Source organism: Poeciliopsis prolifica, unplaced genomic scaffold (assembly GCF_027474105.1).
Source record: "Poeciliopsis prolifica strain line A6 unplaced genomic scaffold, Auburn_PproV2 SCAFFOLD048, whole genome shotgun sequence".
Classification (NCBI taxonomy): Eukaryota; Metazoa; Chordata; class Actinopteri; order Cyprinodontiformes; family Poeciliidae; genus Poeciliopsis; species Poeciliopsis prolifica.
Genome location: NW_026562423.1, coordinates 2,077,860 through 2,094,592, shown reverse-complemented (window position 1 = coordinate 2,094,592; position 16,733 = coordinate 2,077,860). Strand labels below are relative to the sequence as shown.

At 41.2% G+C, this 16,733-nt stretch overlaps 1 protein-coding gene across 17 annotated transcripts in view; it reads right to left on the bottom strand.

Annotated features, from left to right (window-relative positions):
* The window catches only part of cacna1g (calcium channel, voltage-dependent, T type, alpha 1G subunit), a 237,074-nt gene that overhangs the window by 110,008 nt on the left and 110,333 nt on the right, over positions 1–16,733 (bottom strand). For all 17 annotated transcript variants that reach the window (XM_055057671.1, XM_055057672.1, XM_055057661.1 and 14 more), the window contains one exon: positions 5,115–5,212. In XM_055057671.1, the coding sequence (XP_054913646.1) occupies positions 5,115–5,212 (98 nt within the window). The remainder of the gene's footprint in view (positions 1–5,114; positions 5,213–16,733) is intronic.

The window sequence follows — 16,733 nt, the reverse complement described above, 5'->3', positions numbered from 1 at the left end:
CGGACAGAAAGACTTGAGCCTCCAACCAGTCTTCCTTCAGGTTTGCTCTGTATCCTGTCTTTTTGTCTGACCGCTGTTGTGTAAAGGCCTGAGCTGTGGATCCACATAACTCCTCCAGAGTCTCTACGGTCAGTCAGTTCAGGCAAAATTTATGTCTCAGCAGGTTTGATAAGGTTACATATTCCTTTCAGTTTTGGATGACGGACTTAAAACACGCTGTCCAACTTGGATGAAATTAGGATATCTGCTAATAAGCTTTACACAACGTTCTCCATGACCTGACTGCTGTGTCCCTTGGTCTTCATGATGCTGTTTGTTCTCTAGTGTTCTCTAACAAACCTCTGCCCAAACTGCACCCCAAACTCTTGCACAATGTAACAAAACCTGGAAGAATTAGCCAGTCTAACGGACATACGCATGGCTCCCCTCAATGCTGACAACCTCTATTAGTTGCTTCTGATTTCTTCATCGGGTTTTGGTCGAGGTCTTGCTTTCTGGACAGTTATTCCCTCTGGTTTTAGATGACGTGCGACTGGAGGGATTTTCTTGCTCTTACGTTTTTACTTTTGGACCGTTGCTTGGATGCATGAGCAACTTCTCTTCCACAGAAGTTGGAAGAGATGCTTCATAGTGGCAGCACAGAACTAAAGAGCAAAGAGAGACGGAGGAAGTTCAAACACTCTCTTCGATTGAACCTAATGGGTAAGTATCATTTCCCCAACTCCAATGTCTCTGCCAGACTTTCTACTAGCCATATGGCTGGAGAGAGATTTAAAGAGGCAAGTGAGGTGGATGAGCAAGCTGTTGTGAAATAAAGCCTCTGTTGCCTGGATATTTAGCATATCATAACAGTATCTTTTGGTTCTTAAGATTCGTTCTTTAAGAATACTTGGATCAACTTCGCCCCACTTAACTGTGCTCTTTCCCGTGTTGGTCTATCCCATAAAAAAACCCAATACGGCAAAACAAATTTGGCAAAAGTGCAAAGGCTCTGACCAACAGGCGTTGCATATCAGCTTCGCTCAACTTTTCGGTTCAATCTATGTCGTATTAATGAAGATTCATTTCTCCTCTTCCCTAAAACCAGAACAGATTAATCACGTTGAAGTTCTTGTACTTGGAATTGACAATTCCAGACTCTTTAGATGAATTAGAGATCCCCCTGTGGAGACTTGATGTTCCCATAATTATGAGCTACGACAGGCTGTTTAATTAGTGTTCCATCTGATTGCTTTGAAATATATTTTCCTTCTGACAATAACAGTATTACACGCCGAGCCTGGGGTGTTTGTTGAACTAAACTAATCGCTATTTATGAGGCTAGTGCTGCCGTCAGCCTGTTCCAGGTACAGCTGCTTCACACCTGAGACCCACATGTCTGTTCAACCACACTGTTAGTATTCAGGAAATAAATATTTCATCCATATGACTTTTTTCATACTGTCCATCCTGTTCCCACAAGGCAAAAATCACATTAAGTAAATTAAAATGAATAATCACAAGTGAAGTAGTTCATATTTATATTGGAAGAGCTGTTATCTAAGACTTTTTAGTTTTTTCAGAAAGAATTTGCATATATTCTTCCTAAAATATGTCCTTTTAGTAATGTGAAAGCCCATCATTAAGCTTGATAGTGTACTGGATATGACAAATAAAGCATATGCCCAATCACTGTGAATGTAAACTGGAGACATTCAGTGGAAAAAAAACAAACAAAAAAATGTCACTTCTCTATTTAATTTTCTTAATTATTTCATTTATTGTGGTAGCTGTAAAACTGTGATACAAATGAGAAAGAAGAACCCACAAATTTAAACAAGTTAAATTGACATGTCTAGGCCTATCACAACAATCAATAAATCAATTAATCACATGATAGATTACAACAAACTCAATTATTTCCACTGCCATGATTTATCCTTTATCTCTTTTTTCTCTCTTTCTGCCAGAAACTGGATGATAAAATTCTTCAATTTGGTGCTTTGGTCTCAACTCGCTCCTCTTTTGAAGGACAATTTTTTTTACAAAGACTTCAAGATTAATTATATTTGTTGTTCTTATTATTTATTTTGTATATTTAAAAATGTAATCCAGTTCCAGTGTTCAACGTTCATTACAATCTGAAGTTTACCGATCTCTTAGACTGTGCGTTTACATTATTATACTGTCATTATCAATATATCACTCAAAAATGGTCTCAACAATATTATCGTTTTTGCGATAACTTCTGGAACAATTTATCGTCCAGCAACATTTGTTACCGTGACACGCCTTCTAATCATGTAATAGAAATATTAAATAATGCCACAATTTTCAATCATTGGTTTGCTAAGGTCCTAAAATTCTAAGTATTCAGTCACAACTAGTGAAATCCGATTCATGTCATGTCATGAAAACTAACTTATTAACCAAATAAGTGATGAATCCATTTTCCATATGATCGAAAAAGGCTCGGAAAGTATGTCAGGGTGTTTTGAATATTTTACGCATGTGTTTATGTGACTTGTAGAAATCTCCAAATAATTTGGACTTTCATCTAAGATCCATTAACACGGGTCCAGACCATGACACATAACATACTGCATTCACACAAAAGACATAACACTATTTCTTTTTTCTTTTTCAGAAACAAAAAATATACAAGAAGTTCATTTTGCTCATTATACATGTTATTTCACATAAACTTATCCATCAAGATTTTAAAATAACATTCCACCGTTGAACAAATCCTTTTAAGTGGCTGATGCGATTTATCAAAAATGTCCGACGCCTCATGGAAAGCCGGAGTAGCAACACTTTCAGGGTTCGTATTATTAATTTGTCGACGTCGAGGGCTGCAGATGACATAAACAAATCAGCGAAATTATTATAAAAAGACTCAGGTAATGACGGCCCATCAGCAAAACCCCAACAAACATGATTAGCCGCTTTATGTCAGGGGCGCTTAAGTGTAGAGCTGTGAATGAGCCAGTGATTGTGAAGCATGAATGAAAAGCTTGATGTCAATTATGGAATACTAACGAGCATTTCTTCGGGTTCAGGCAGGGTCTCTTTGAAGAAAGTGCTTCTTTTTTTTTCCCTCTTCTATTTTTTTGGACTTATGACTCACAGGTGCTGATTCTGACCAACTGTTGATCTGTGAAACACGGGGGTCCCAACTGCAAATTTCAGCACCTTTGAAGCAACTGCACAAATGAATCGAGTTGGATTCTATTCGTGTACTCTGTGAACTTTGAAAGGGCAAACTGTGAATTTGTCCCCCCGCAGACTTGTTTCCTACCCACTGAGATTATTGGACAAAGGAACGAAAAGGAGAAAGAAAACAAACAAAAATGCACACAATCAGATTTAACTAAGTGAGCATATAAATGGTTGAAGCTCTGCAGAAAACATCCCCACCCAAAGTCATGATGACTTCTGCCAGGTTCTCTGCAGGATCTGATTATGTATAAAAGTTGTTTGCGTGTGTGTGTTCGTGTGTGTGTGTGTGTGTGTGTGTGTGTGTGTGTGTGCAGGGAAAGCAGGGAAGGAAGCAGGCAGCAGACAGATATCAGCCAAGGAAAATCACAGGACCGACCAGCAACACAGTACTGACATTCTCCCCACAGGGCCCCACCAGACCAAATCATCCACACTTTAACACCACCATTAAGCCTGTGATTGGTTTGAAGGATGCTTGGACACCTAATGAGCAAATCAGTGTGCATGGCTGTGTGCATTTCGAGTGTCTGTGTGCTTATGCGGCTAATGAGGGGCGGCGGACCCCCTACGACTGCCTTGACTGGCAAGACGGTGCAAGAGGGTGATGACGTCCCCGTTCACCCGCTAAACACCTCATGGTACGAACACACGCGCTTCTTGAAGGTCGTGTGGAGTGATCCAGATGGAAGCTAACGGGATAATTGGAATCTTTATTTAAATGGAGAGATTCCAGGTGGTTTTATCTTGGGAGGACCGGATGGAGAGTGTGGAATGCTGAGCTTAAGGGGGCGGCACAAGTTGCTTTGCAGGCACATAGTGCGATTTTGTAGCACAATAAAGTAACTTTGTCGCCTTTGGTTGTTATAAAGATGCTATTTATATTAAATATGACTTGAAAGAAGTTCGACTTTGCAATTTAAATTGGGGCTCTGACTCTTTAAAAAACTCCTCTTTCGGAAGTCATCACAACACGGATGCCATATTAATCCTTTGACAACATTTTTACCAGTTGCACTGAGCAGTGGCTCATATAACGAGCTCAGCAGATGTGCAGTTCCACCAGGTGTTTGCTAATTGCTGCTGGCTAGTCTGAAGGACCTGAGTGAGTGAGCTGAACTGCCCCTTTAACTGCCAGCGTGCACCGGAGATTCAAGAAACAACTTCAATATCCACACAGAGTCTGACCTACAAACATACCTTCACTAGTACTTGGAAAAACGTCTCTTAGCAAGTCGGAGATGAATCACGCTCTTTTGGTTGCAATGGAGAAGCTGCTGGAAGATAAACCTGAGATAATTTTGTAGAACAGGCTAACATGAGCAAGAACTGGATTTTCTTTTTGGTAATACTTTCCCTGAATCAGAGACTAAATGGTAAATGGATTGAACTTATATCAGTCATTTTGACGACTCAAAGCTCTTTTCACAAGAGTCCCATTCATCCATTTGCACTCGCACTTATACACTGGCAATTTGGGCGCCCAGGGGCACATTGGCATTTGGCAGAAGGAAACTGGAATCGAACCTACAATCTTCCAATCATAAGAGGCCTGATCTACCCAGCGAGCCAGAGTCATCCTCTTAATTGTAAGGCAACACCAGAAGTGTCTTATTTAAGATGCTTACTTAGGCGAAAATAGATGTAAGTATCTAGATTCACCTTTGAAAAAGTTTAGGTGAAAATGGATACGAGCAAAGTTTTTAATATCAGGACACCACACATAACCAAATTAATTTAGGTGTCCCTCGTCTGCGACCAGTAGTGCTTTACCTGGAGCAGACGGCAGTGCTTTTAAACCATCAAGGTTTCTATTTCCAGAGAATAATAAAGTTCTTGGGTTATTAGAGGGCAAATTATTTTAAACCCCAGAGTAAAGGTGAGTTGTGTTAGAAGGGTGAGAAAACTGCACTCACTTGGCACCCGGTTGATGGCTCGCAGGGGTCTCAGCACACGCACCGTCCTCACAGCTGAAAAGCTAACATTTTGCAGGTTGAGTGAGTACTCCAACATCCTGGGGAGCAAAACAAAAAAGAAGAGAGAGACAGGGAGAGAACAGAAAACATGTGTCAATGCAGCATCTACAAGCCAAATGTTGCTGAAGCTCATGCACCAAACTCCCCAGCAACTAATTAATCTTTTAATATTCCCAACGACTTTTACACTGTTGGATTTATGAAATGGCTGCTGTGCATATGTTCTGGCAAATGGAGCAAGTTTATTCCAAGGCAATGTAGTCTATGACTGCGAGAGCGTAACAATTGAGAAACACCACTCTGTCCGTGCTAGAGCATAGCAAGCATACAATATTTGTGCGGCGGACAGTGCGCGTGATCGCACGCGTCCTCCTGAGGTCGATCTTCAAAAGGTGCGACCGGCACATGTGAGTCTCCTTTGAGACATTGAGAGCAGACTGGAAGAATTCCCTCTGACTCGGAAGACGCTAAGTCCAAGCGGAGCTGCCTCGAATCGCCGCGCTCTCAGTGGCCTCTCCGCCGGCTTTTTTCCCCAGAGCCGCCGGAGAGGCCACTGAGATTTTTCCCCAGAGGTCAGGAGGACACCGCTCTGTAAGGGAAACTGTGGGATGTCTTATTTGTGATTGCTGTTTATCGCCTCTCTCTGCTTGCGTGCGTGTTTTTGTGTGTGTGCAGAGCAGCTGCTGAGCACATGTGCAGCTGGAAGGAGCGTGCAGATGAAGGAATTCCCTTCTCGCGCTGACTCCAAGTCCGTCTGACAAATTCGCAACACATGTTGGATGCTGTATGTGAGAGTATGTGTCACCTGGAGTGCAAGAAACTTCCTTAAGGAATCTACGAATGTGCACGTTCCCCTTTAGCACATTAAGGTGTCCCAATGCATACCTGTCTGGATGGCTATGGCAGAGCACTGGAATAAAAAGGAAGGAACACCCTCTCTCATTCGCAAACACACGCATACACATGCGCGCGCGAGCGCAAGGTCAGTATGTGAAAACACAGCCGCAGCCAACAGATGGCTTCCAGGCCACAGAATGAAGGTAAATGGATAAACGGTTACCAAAGAGGACCAACCAAGAGCAGCAGACAGAAACAAGGTTGCAATAACGGTTTCCGACAGTCTCGAGATATCGGCAAATCCCTTCAGCAGCTGTGTGATGCTCTGCTTTGGCGCTCATGGATATTTAGGTTTCGCCTTTCACTTTTAAGACATGCCGCAAGGCAGAAAAAAGGTTAAACGAATGGCAAAAGGATACTTCAGCAAAATGTGTTGCATGTCAAAGTCAACTTAAAAGTCAGAGAGAGTATAACTATCTCTGTAAGAGGAAGGAGAGGTCTAACAGAAGCAAGCATACATATTCAATAGCCCTTTGCACGTTTGTAAAACAAAAGAATCTTAAACATGTGGCATGCCTTTGGAGTCAACTCCTCTAGGTTCAGTCCAAAGACTGAAAGACCACTTTGAAGATCCACACTATGCTGCATTTCCAAGCTAATGGTCGTTTTAGGCATGTCCCTACCAGCTATACACGTTTCGAGGTGGGAATGTTGCCCATTCTTCTTTACAAAACAGATCAAACTCCATCAGATTAAATGGAGTTAATCTGTAAATTTTCCATCAAGGCTTGCCACAATCTCTATTAGATGTTTTTAATCATTGACATCAGCAGCAGATGAGGCTGGGGAGCACCTGGAACCATCACCAGTGGTTCCCAGGCTATCCCAGGCTATCCCCACTCTTCTTCTCTTTTCATGAATGACTGCACCTCAGCAGACTTCTGAAGTGGACACCACTGTTATTAGTCTGACCCAGGAAGCCTCTTCTGGGCCTTAATCCAGGACTTGTACAGATCTAGGGTCAGGTTGAGAGGCAGCCGGCATGTCTGCAGACCCCACACATCCTGGATTCAAACTCTTTAGACCTTTAACTTCAGGTTGGTGCTGCACTTTTTTTCAGTTTCACTTTTCAGGGAAAAGTGAAACTGAAGTCAAATTCCTTGTTTGTGTGAACAAACTTAGCCATGAAATTCTGACACAGATACATAATCTCTTTTAGATTGTGATTCAACCATCATTATTGAAAACAAACAAGCGGAAAAAAAATCACTCCCTGATCATATTGGCTATTATGGCTCCAATCTAGTAGCTGCTTAGAAACAGGAAAACAATCTGAAATAAATTTAAAAAAAACGCACAAGACAAGCTGCAGTCAGACTGGAAAAAGAAGGCAGATCGAACTCTTTGTCTGGAATTAATTTGAACTTTGGGGGATTTCTAAAATTATGTATCTGGGAAGATGATGGGAAGTGGTGTGGGTTTATAGTGTGCTGGCTCGGATTGCAGACAGCTGGTTAGTCTTTTCATCTTCACCAGCTTCTCAAAAGTTGTTTTTGTCCACGTTGTGCCCTCAAGTTGCCATTTGAAATATTTTAGCACATTGATAGATTTTTATTTTTTTTCCAATTTATACCCTTTGCATTATTTTTTCTTATTAATGTTCACACAATGTAGACAACAACACCAATACCATTGTGGTTTGTGAGCCATGGGACATTTTTGGCAAGATTAATTTGGGCATATGTTTGTTTACAAGATGTCTTGAGGGGTCAAGAAGTTCTTTTGAATTGTATTTCACTTCTCTCACTGCAACTCTAATTATAAACAGAGGATGTCACTCCAGATAAAATCAGCCTGAATTAAACAAGTAGCAGAAGAAGAATCTATATAGGAAGTACATTCCTAATAGAAAACCCTAACTAAAAGTTTTTTTGTTTTTTTTAAATTAACATTTTGCCACGTATATTTCCACTACAATTGATTGGGACAATACAGCGGATATGGAAAAAATTACTACTACCAACCAAGCATATCGCATTTCATTGGGGATTCCATCTGGTCTGCATGAGTGTATCCTGCCCCATACACAAACACAGATGTACTGAATACTTTTTTGACACATTTCTGTCAGAATTACTGTTATATTTGCAACGGTAGCTCCTATGTTGGACTGAGACACAAAGGCCATCAACTGCTCACCATGTATGTCAATCTGCCATTTGCTGCTCGGGATCCTGTTGCCGGTTCACAACTCTTCGTTCTTTTGTACAACGACCGGGAACACCAAAACAAGAGCTGGGTTTTCGTCGACCCTCTGACCAAGTCGCCCAGCCTAAAGAATGTGCGCCCTTGCCAAATACATTCAAATTTTTACAATCACTCATAAACTTTGAGGACGTGTGTTTGATTTGCTGCCTAGCACATCTCAACCACTAACAGCTGCCATGACAAAACAAATTATTTTCATCCCCACCGTCAATGGTCAAAGTGTTTCCCCTAATCAGTTTATGGCGTTGAGCACCGGTCAGTAGTCCCTAAATGACAGCAACATTATCCTAATACTAATAGGAAATACAATGAGAGCCACAGACAAGCTACAAATCCCCAAGGGCAATATTACAGAAATATTAAGGTAATTCCTCATCAGACACAGTTGCATAAACTTAAAAGTGGATGATGAATGATGTCTGCTGTAAAACAGTCTTTGCGAAAACACACGCTCGCCTTGATGAGAGCCAGATGATGTTTGGTGTGCCGAGACGAGTCTGACCCACCCACCCCAAACCAGAGGGGAGGAACAGCTGCGGAGAAATGGAGTGTATCGGAGTAACTGGAAAGACAACAGGGAAATTGTGCATTTATTTATTTTTTTCTTTTTCCAATTTTAAGTAGGAGCTGGATTTGATTGTGTTTTTTTAAAAACGGGCAGCACATGCTGACACAGACAATGAGAGGTCAGGGAAGACGGGAAAAGCCCGGCATCGTAGAAAGTCTACGTGAGGGGAATCTAAAACTCTTCTACGCCAGGGAAGGGAGGCAAGGTCAAAAGATGTTTTTTAAGCCTATACCCCCAAATAATATGATGCAGATGCATTTGTTTTATGGTGAGATTCAGAGAAGAGCAAAATTGCTGAAGAATGTAATGAGAACGAGGGATGAACTAAGGTACACAAGCACAGTTCTCTGTAAGAGGCATCTGACCCGTTTAATGGAAAAAAATTGCTTTTCCACCACAATATCAAAAGTAGTATACCTGCTTTGGCTGTTGAAAGTTTATACACATCAACATCAATGAGAATCGTGAACATTTTTTGATGATAAATTGTTTTTTTCTTGGGGCCAAATAATGATTGTGTTGAGCAACGTGAAAGAAATTCCAGGGAGAATTGAGAACAAGTTGCATCGTAGATTTTCTCTCATCAAAACTTTACCCATACCACCACCAGCCATTTTCTTAAAAATTTGAATTTTCTCTTGTACCATGAGGGCGGACCATCTTTCCATAAAACAGAAGAATAATTTTTTTATTATACCCTGGACTTAAAAAAAAAAAAAAAAAAAAAACAAGAAAAAAACCCCATTATGAAACGCAAGAAGCTTGCCGAGGGTTTGCATTTCAAAACAAAATCGCAAAAAGAGGGTTTTGCACTGAAAGCCAACAGACTCTGTTCTGGATCATTTCTCTTTCCTGTTCTGGTATGGCCCTGCCATCTTTATTCCTGTATCCACTGGCTCCACTTAAGGACAACGGATGCTGCCCTCTTCTGGAAGGAGGAGCTCTAAGCAGACATTACTGCCTATTTAATTTGAATTACCACTAATTCACTGTTAAAAGTAAGTTGATTCACTATTAAACTAAAGACGTTCGCCACATTAGGAATCGCATATGTCTAGCTTTGCAATAACTCCATCAAAAACAAATTCAACTACAGCACGGAACCAGCCACGCAAGCCTACGGAAGCATTAAACACTCGACATAACGGGACTCAGATACACCTAAAATAGAAAACCATGCAAGGCAGCTGGGGAATGTGGGACAGTGTGGAATGTTAAACTCGGCTTGTCCTCACCTAACCCTTTATCTGTCTACCTCTTGGCGGGTGTCTAAAGGTCTTTCCATCCGGTGGCACCGCTCTTTCAGTGCAGGCATCTGCCTTCTTCCAAGCTTCTTCCACTGTGATAATGTTAACCAGGCTTCATTCCCATATATGACAGACAGGAAAACCGGAGCGGATGGGTGTAGTTGTGTCCAACAGCTAACTGTGTTGAATCCAAACACAGACACCACTGTCTCTCTTCTTTTTTTTTTCTTCCCCTCTCGTTGCATTTTCATCTGAAAGCATCATTTAAATAAACAAATAGCCTGACATATAATCAGGGTGTTTTTCTCTTCAATTACGCAACAAAAATGTCATCTTGACCTCATTAGCTCTTCGTGGCTTAGGAACAGCCTTGAAGGAGTTAATGAAGACGGTGCAACACTGAAAAGACGAGAGGAGAGATTAATAGAGTTGTAATACGAAGGTCACCAGCAACTGAAAGACAACGCAAATTAATCTCTGCATGAGTGTGACAGCTAGCTAATAGAGCAACATCAAATGTCATTTATCACCATTTACTTCTTTCCAGAGATGCACTTGTGCAAACATGAAACATAAGCCAACTCCTCGGCAGTCAAAAGCATTCCTTTTAAAACCGTTTTGTTGTCATTCTGCCAAAAACCAACATTTGCATACTAAACGGCAACGCCCTGCAATGAATGCAGCCAGTCATGTAATATTTAAGCGCTCGCAGGAGTGAAAACGCTTGGATTGCGACTATTTCCCCTTTCAGGACCGAGTTTCTGATGGACTCACATCCTGCTGTTTTAGGAAATGAGTGCAGTTTCGCGACGTCGTCGTCGCTGCTGCTGCCGTCGACAACACTTCATACGTATCACGGAATAACTAGAAATTCGTCTTGTCCTGCATTGCTTTAGTCGCATGCCGTTTCCGTTCTGTTTGTCTCCACGTCGGTGACAGACGTTCTGTCACAGCGACCGGCCACGGCGGTTGTTGCATTCATGGGACGGGGTTTGGATTCTGCTAAATAGATTTGAGAAGTATCTGTCTTTTTTTTTTTGTGAGCAGTATAGAGGCAAAAACAATACTTTCCCTTTTGGCTCGTGGATTAACATGAGCTTACTGTAATTTTTTGTAATAATGATTGGAGGGGAGGTTTCGGTACACTGAGTTTCTGAGACATGTCTTGGAGCCATTTTAATGGGGAAACAAAAAAAAAAAAAAACTCATCACAATGTGAAATGTCACCGAGTTTGTGGGGAGCACATTATTGGGACTGATGAAGATAACTGCAAGCACATCTAATTCACTGTCACCGTTACGTTACATGCTTGACGGCCAAATCAAAGATTAACTCGTAAATTTGGCTCTAAAGCAGTAAATATATGCCTTGATTACAAATTAGTAGTTTCTCTGTAAAGCAGTGAGTTTTCAGGCACGTGGTACAAATATTTATATGCAGCCTAACATACATTATCAAAATGTAGTTTCCATTTTCACAAGCTCATTTATGTGCTATTAAGTACTTACTTGCCTGCTTTGCAAGTGCTTAATGCGGCAGACGCGACAACGCCGAGAAGGAGGCATTAATTCAATGTCTGATAGCATTGCTGGTCGACTATTTGGAAGATTAACAAATATATAACAATGATAGTAATAAGTTGATGACAAGTCCTCTAGCAATAGCAATTTTCAGCAGCAGCACATCATTACGTCATGGCTCAACACCGTTATGTCTGGATGCTCTGGGTCTAAAGACATGGTGCAGATTATGTTTGCTGCACGTTCCACAAATTGTGCGGGAAACAACCGGGACGGATGAGCTCAGTCGGACTGTTGGCAATATTTATGCAGTAAAACCAAAACCAAAGGCTTCCCTACCTTCACCTTAACACTGTGTTTGTTTGTCAGAGGTTCGCTCTGAGTTGCATTTCTGCATGGGCGGAGCGACCGTGCCTTAAGCGCCCTGTCCATAAACTGACGCACGCTGCTGGTGACTTTAACCATCACTGTTACTTTTTTCACTTTTGGACATTTTGTAGCAAATGTTTTTTTGGATAAGAAACGGATCCCATCATCGTAGCCGGGGGGTTCATCTACGGGAACTGGAACAGAGACACATTTCTCTCTTTCTCCACCTCATACAGAGTCACAAAGTTACCCTCATCTGTTATTTTAGACCCACCAGAATTCCCATAGTGCCCAAAGAAAGTGTAATTGAATTTCAGCTGCTTGGGCTGAAGGCATTCAGGAAAGCAGTCTGCTCTCACTGCTCCGTTATTAGATTTAGAACTACAGCCACTGTCTCACACTTAATTACAAAACATCCCAACGCTGCCTCCCTAGAATCATAATCCATGACCAGCGAGGTGACCCCTCTGCTAGTGGGGGAATAATCACACTGATGCGGGATGAGGATGTGGAGACCTCGGCCAGGAACGTTCAGCAGCCCAAGTCAAAGTACGTGAAAAAGGAAGAGAGTTTGTGTAGAAGCCATCACTGTTCCTGGTTTTAATGCCCTTCCTCTCCTCTTCATTTCAATGCGGCTGAATTTTTTTCTACGTTCAACTTCTGTTTGTGAAATAGAAGATAATTTAAGATAAAAAAAAAACAAAAAAAAACAACACATATGGAGTTGAGATTTGGGCGGATCGTATACGCTGCAGCTTGGCATCCAGCCAGGACGATGGAGATGAGCCAACAGCCAGCAGCTGTAATCCTTGATAATTAGTTGTTGCTGGTCGTTGTTTGACCCCCCAAAACCGGAGCTGCACTTATGGCAATTTGTGGCAAACGGCCTGTTCTTTACCAACAAACTGTATTTACAACCCCGTCTGCCAACTATTGTGCTGAAAAATATGAATATTTAACCACAGTGTTTGTTTTTTTGGGGAAGTAGAACAAAATCAATGTGTACCGAAAGATTAAGTTATTCTTTTGTTGATTTGGACTCTGCACACTTTATCAATCTGTATACTAATACACATATTTATAGGAGTTTTTAGCCCAAATTTGAGTTTTTCTTTTCCTCATTTTTTTTACTTTACAAATACTGCTGTATGATGGAGGATTGGCGCCAGACTAAGATTATTTTGTAAACTGTGAGAGTAAATTCATAATGTTACAAGAATAAATTAGCAATATGAGTAAAAGATACAAACTACCAGAAGAAAATTATAACTTTAACTTACATTTTATGTTATCAAGTTATCATAAGATTACTACTTCATTCTACTAATATTATTCAAGTAATATGAGTTTGGTCTTGTATTCTTTTGACTTTGCTTTAATCTCTTATCATGACCTTAATCTGGTTGTGAGTCTTTATTCTCATATCATTATGCCTTTTTGCTCATATTATTGCAACTTTATTCTCTTCAAATTATGACTTTTGCACAACATTACTCTCATATTATTATGACTGTGCTCATTATTTCGCCTTGCTGTCGTGCAACTTTAGTCTCGTAAAATGACGTTTTTCTCACAAAATAATGGCTTTTTTTGTAACATGACTTTATTCTCTAAATGTAATGACTTTTTTCTGAGTCTGACCCTAATACTCCATCACACTGTTGTATGTCTCGACAACATTTTTATTGGAAGACTTCTCTTTCCTATTCAGTCACCTGTAGCTCAGACTTGAGCTAAGAGACAAACAGAATACGTAGCTTTAAAGTAGTTGGTCAATTCATGTTCAAGTTCTTTTCAGTCCCGGTTTCTTCGTCATGTCTTTAATTAAAGCCCAAACCTTCAGCCTGCAGCTCATGGAACAGGTCGGCAGGTCGACACAGATGTTGGTAGAATATGTCGGGCTAATGGCTGAGTGCCAGTCACCCTGTCTGGCTGTGCGCAGCAGGTCCGCCTCTGTTCTGCACTCTGTTGTGATCAAAACACTGTCACCGAGTGGGACGCCTCACTCAACCCGAATTTACTGGACCAACGTCGTATTTAGCTTAGATTTTATTTTTCATTCTCCTTCTTGAGCCAGAAGTGCAGGCGAAACCAAGTTACAACATGAAAACATTGCTGTTCTAATAATAAAGCTTTTGTTATAGCAAAATAAATGTTAAGATTTATAAGTTATGACATGATGCAGTCCTATTTTTCCTTTCGCCTTTCGTGGCAGCTCTTTTTCCGCTGTTGTCTCCCATCAGGTATTCTTGTCCATATTTTCTTTTTGCCACATTGTTTTCCTCACTATCAACTTCTTAATCGTGAGAAAAACAGCTCTTGTTTTCCCTCTCGGATGACGTCGGCCGTCCCTTCTCCTGCTCTCTCCGTCGTCACGCTCTCATTTTCCTCTGCTGTCTCCCATATGCGCTGGAGGTGATCTAAAGGGCCATCAATAAATCAACAGGAGAAGAAAGGAGACGACCCTAAGGATTCAGGTTCCTCTTCTGGGATCCTTTCAGCTTCTCGAGTAGCTCAATCTAAGCTCTGAAATCCAATATGTCAGTCTGAAGACTTTAAATCGGGAAGGTGCCATTCACTTTAAAACACAGTATGAAAAAGTCAAGAGTTATACAAATGTCTGGCGACAATGACAGGAAATATGTTTATAGTAGACTGAAGTATTCCGTTGCGAGATTCCGCAACAAAACGCAGAGTTTCCCAGGCCGCTGTAGTTCCTATAACCCGCTGCTACCTGGTCATGCAGAGGCTCGGCTTTCCCTTCCGCATGAACAGAATGAATTGCTCAGGCATGGTGGAGAAGAAAAACTCTCTAAAATACCGACATCTTCTCCCAAACCTAAACATGTTAGCATAGCTATTTTACTCCACAGACACGTTGAACAAAATTGTTCACATCAGAAAAATTTGCGAATGTTCATTCTGTAAGAAACTAATTACATGGAATTTGAAATAATTTAAATCTAGCTATAGTTAGCGTGCGTAAAAAAAAAAAAAAAAAAAGTTAAACCGACCAATACATCGAGCCAATATTGGTATTTTTCATGCACCGTTTTGCTCAAATATCTGGCCAGATTAAATATTGAGGGAGTCAAATAAAGCAATTGACCTTTCTCTGCTTCTCTCCCGTTCTGTCTTGGCGGGTTAACCTTCTCCCATCTCGCTCCTTCATCCTCCTTTTGGTCTCTCATGGGGAGGAATAACAGCAACACACTGAGAGATAAGGCTGCGTCTGATTGATGTATTATGAAGAGGATAGCCTGTCTGCGACAGTAAGTGCTGCTGCGCTCTGCCACTAAGACTCCCATAGCGATCGATTGGAGTCCCACCACACTAATCAATAGATTAATAAATAAATAAACCCTTCTTCGGGTCCCTTAATCTACAGGGAAGTCCTGCACTATCACTTTGTCTACAAGTTGGTATTGTCAGCGTTTTTTTTTTTTTTACAGAAAGCTTTTAACCACAGATTTGGGCAGATAAGCTGCCATTCTGGTGTTTAGCTAAGGAAGTAGGCAGGAATTTTGTTCTACTGATACAGAAAAGGTTTCATAAATTTGTTGCTTTGATATTATTTGCAGACATTGGAGCTCCTCCGACATATTCTAGTGTCGCAACCAATCTGTGGCCTGCAGAATCTTTCTTTTGTGGAATTAGATCAATTTTCCAGACTTTCGACTTAATTTATCTATATAGTGCCAATTCACAATAAATATCTTTCAGCTAGAGTTGATCAGATACAGTGTAGACTCTTCGGCCATGTTTCCATCCTTGTTTCTTTTATGCACATTTTTGAGTGTGGCATTAGAAAAGGTTGATGGAAAATGCTACATTTAAAGTGACACGCATTTTTTTTCTCCCCTCACTAGAGATGTTTTTTTGGCTTTTCTGGATAGTTAATGCACCGACTGGGGAGATGGAAACACATCTGACGATACGGGTTGCCTGAGCCCCATCGGAGGCACAAAACTCTTAAAAAAAAAAAAAAAAAAAAAAAAAGAAAAATCCAGGTCTTAAAGAAGAACTCTTCATTTTTTCTGAGATGCAGGTTCCAGATTTGTGGGGAAAGCAAATCGATTTGTTGCATGAAAAGAAAACGTGCTGCCTGTAGTGCATTTTTCCCACCCGTTTAAATCATCCTCTCTTTAAATTCCTTCAATGACTGTGTGACATTTCCGCTTTTGACATTTCTCTCACGCTAAAACTTTTCCTCTCGCAAGAAAATGAAGCAACACAAACACCTTCCGTCCCTCTGGCAGCCGATTTCCAAGTCCCCCTAAAACCGGCGAAGCGGACCGGTGAAAAGCCTTCCGAGCACACAGTCCAAACCCAGTGTAGCATGAGGTCCGTTTTTCATTTCATCTCTCTGTTTTTTGTTTTTTGTCTCACTCTGTCTCACCTGCTCTGTGCAGCCAACTCTCCATCAATCCCTCCCTGACAGCCAGGTGATTAGGAGGAGAGAGTTCAGACCTGCTGAAAAAGCAGCTTAGCTGTAATTATCGTCTCGGAGAGAAACAAACAGTTCATCAGGGCCCGTCTCCGGGGACTTAACAACTGTTGCCAGGATATATATCGAAGGCTCGACATCCAGCCGTTACCTTGGCTACCCGTGTCTCCATATGTGTGGGTTGGAGGGGGGTTGCTCTCCGTACAGATAAGATTCTTTTCAGGTTGTTCAGAAATAGCATAAGCCATGAAAACAAATTAAGACGTACACTCCGCCCACGTGTGCGGATGCCAGCCGACGCA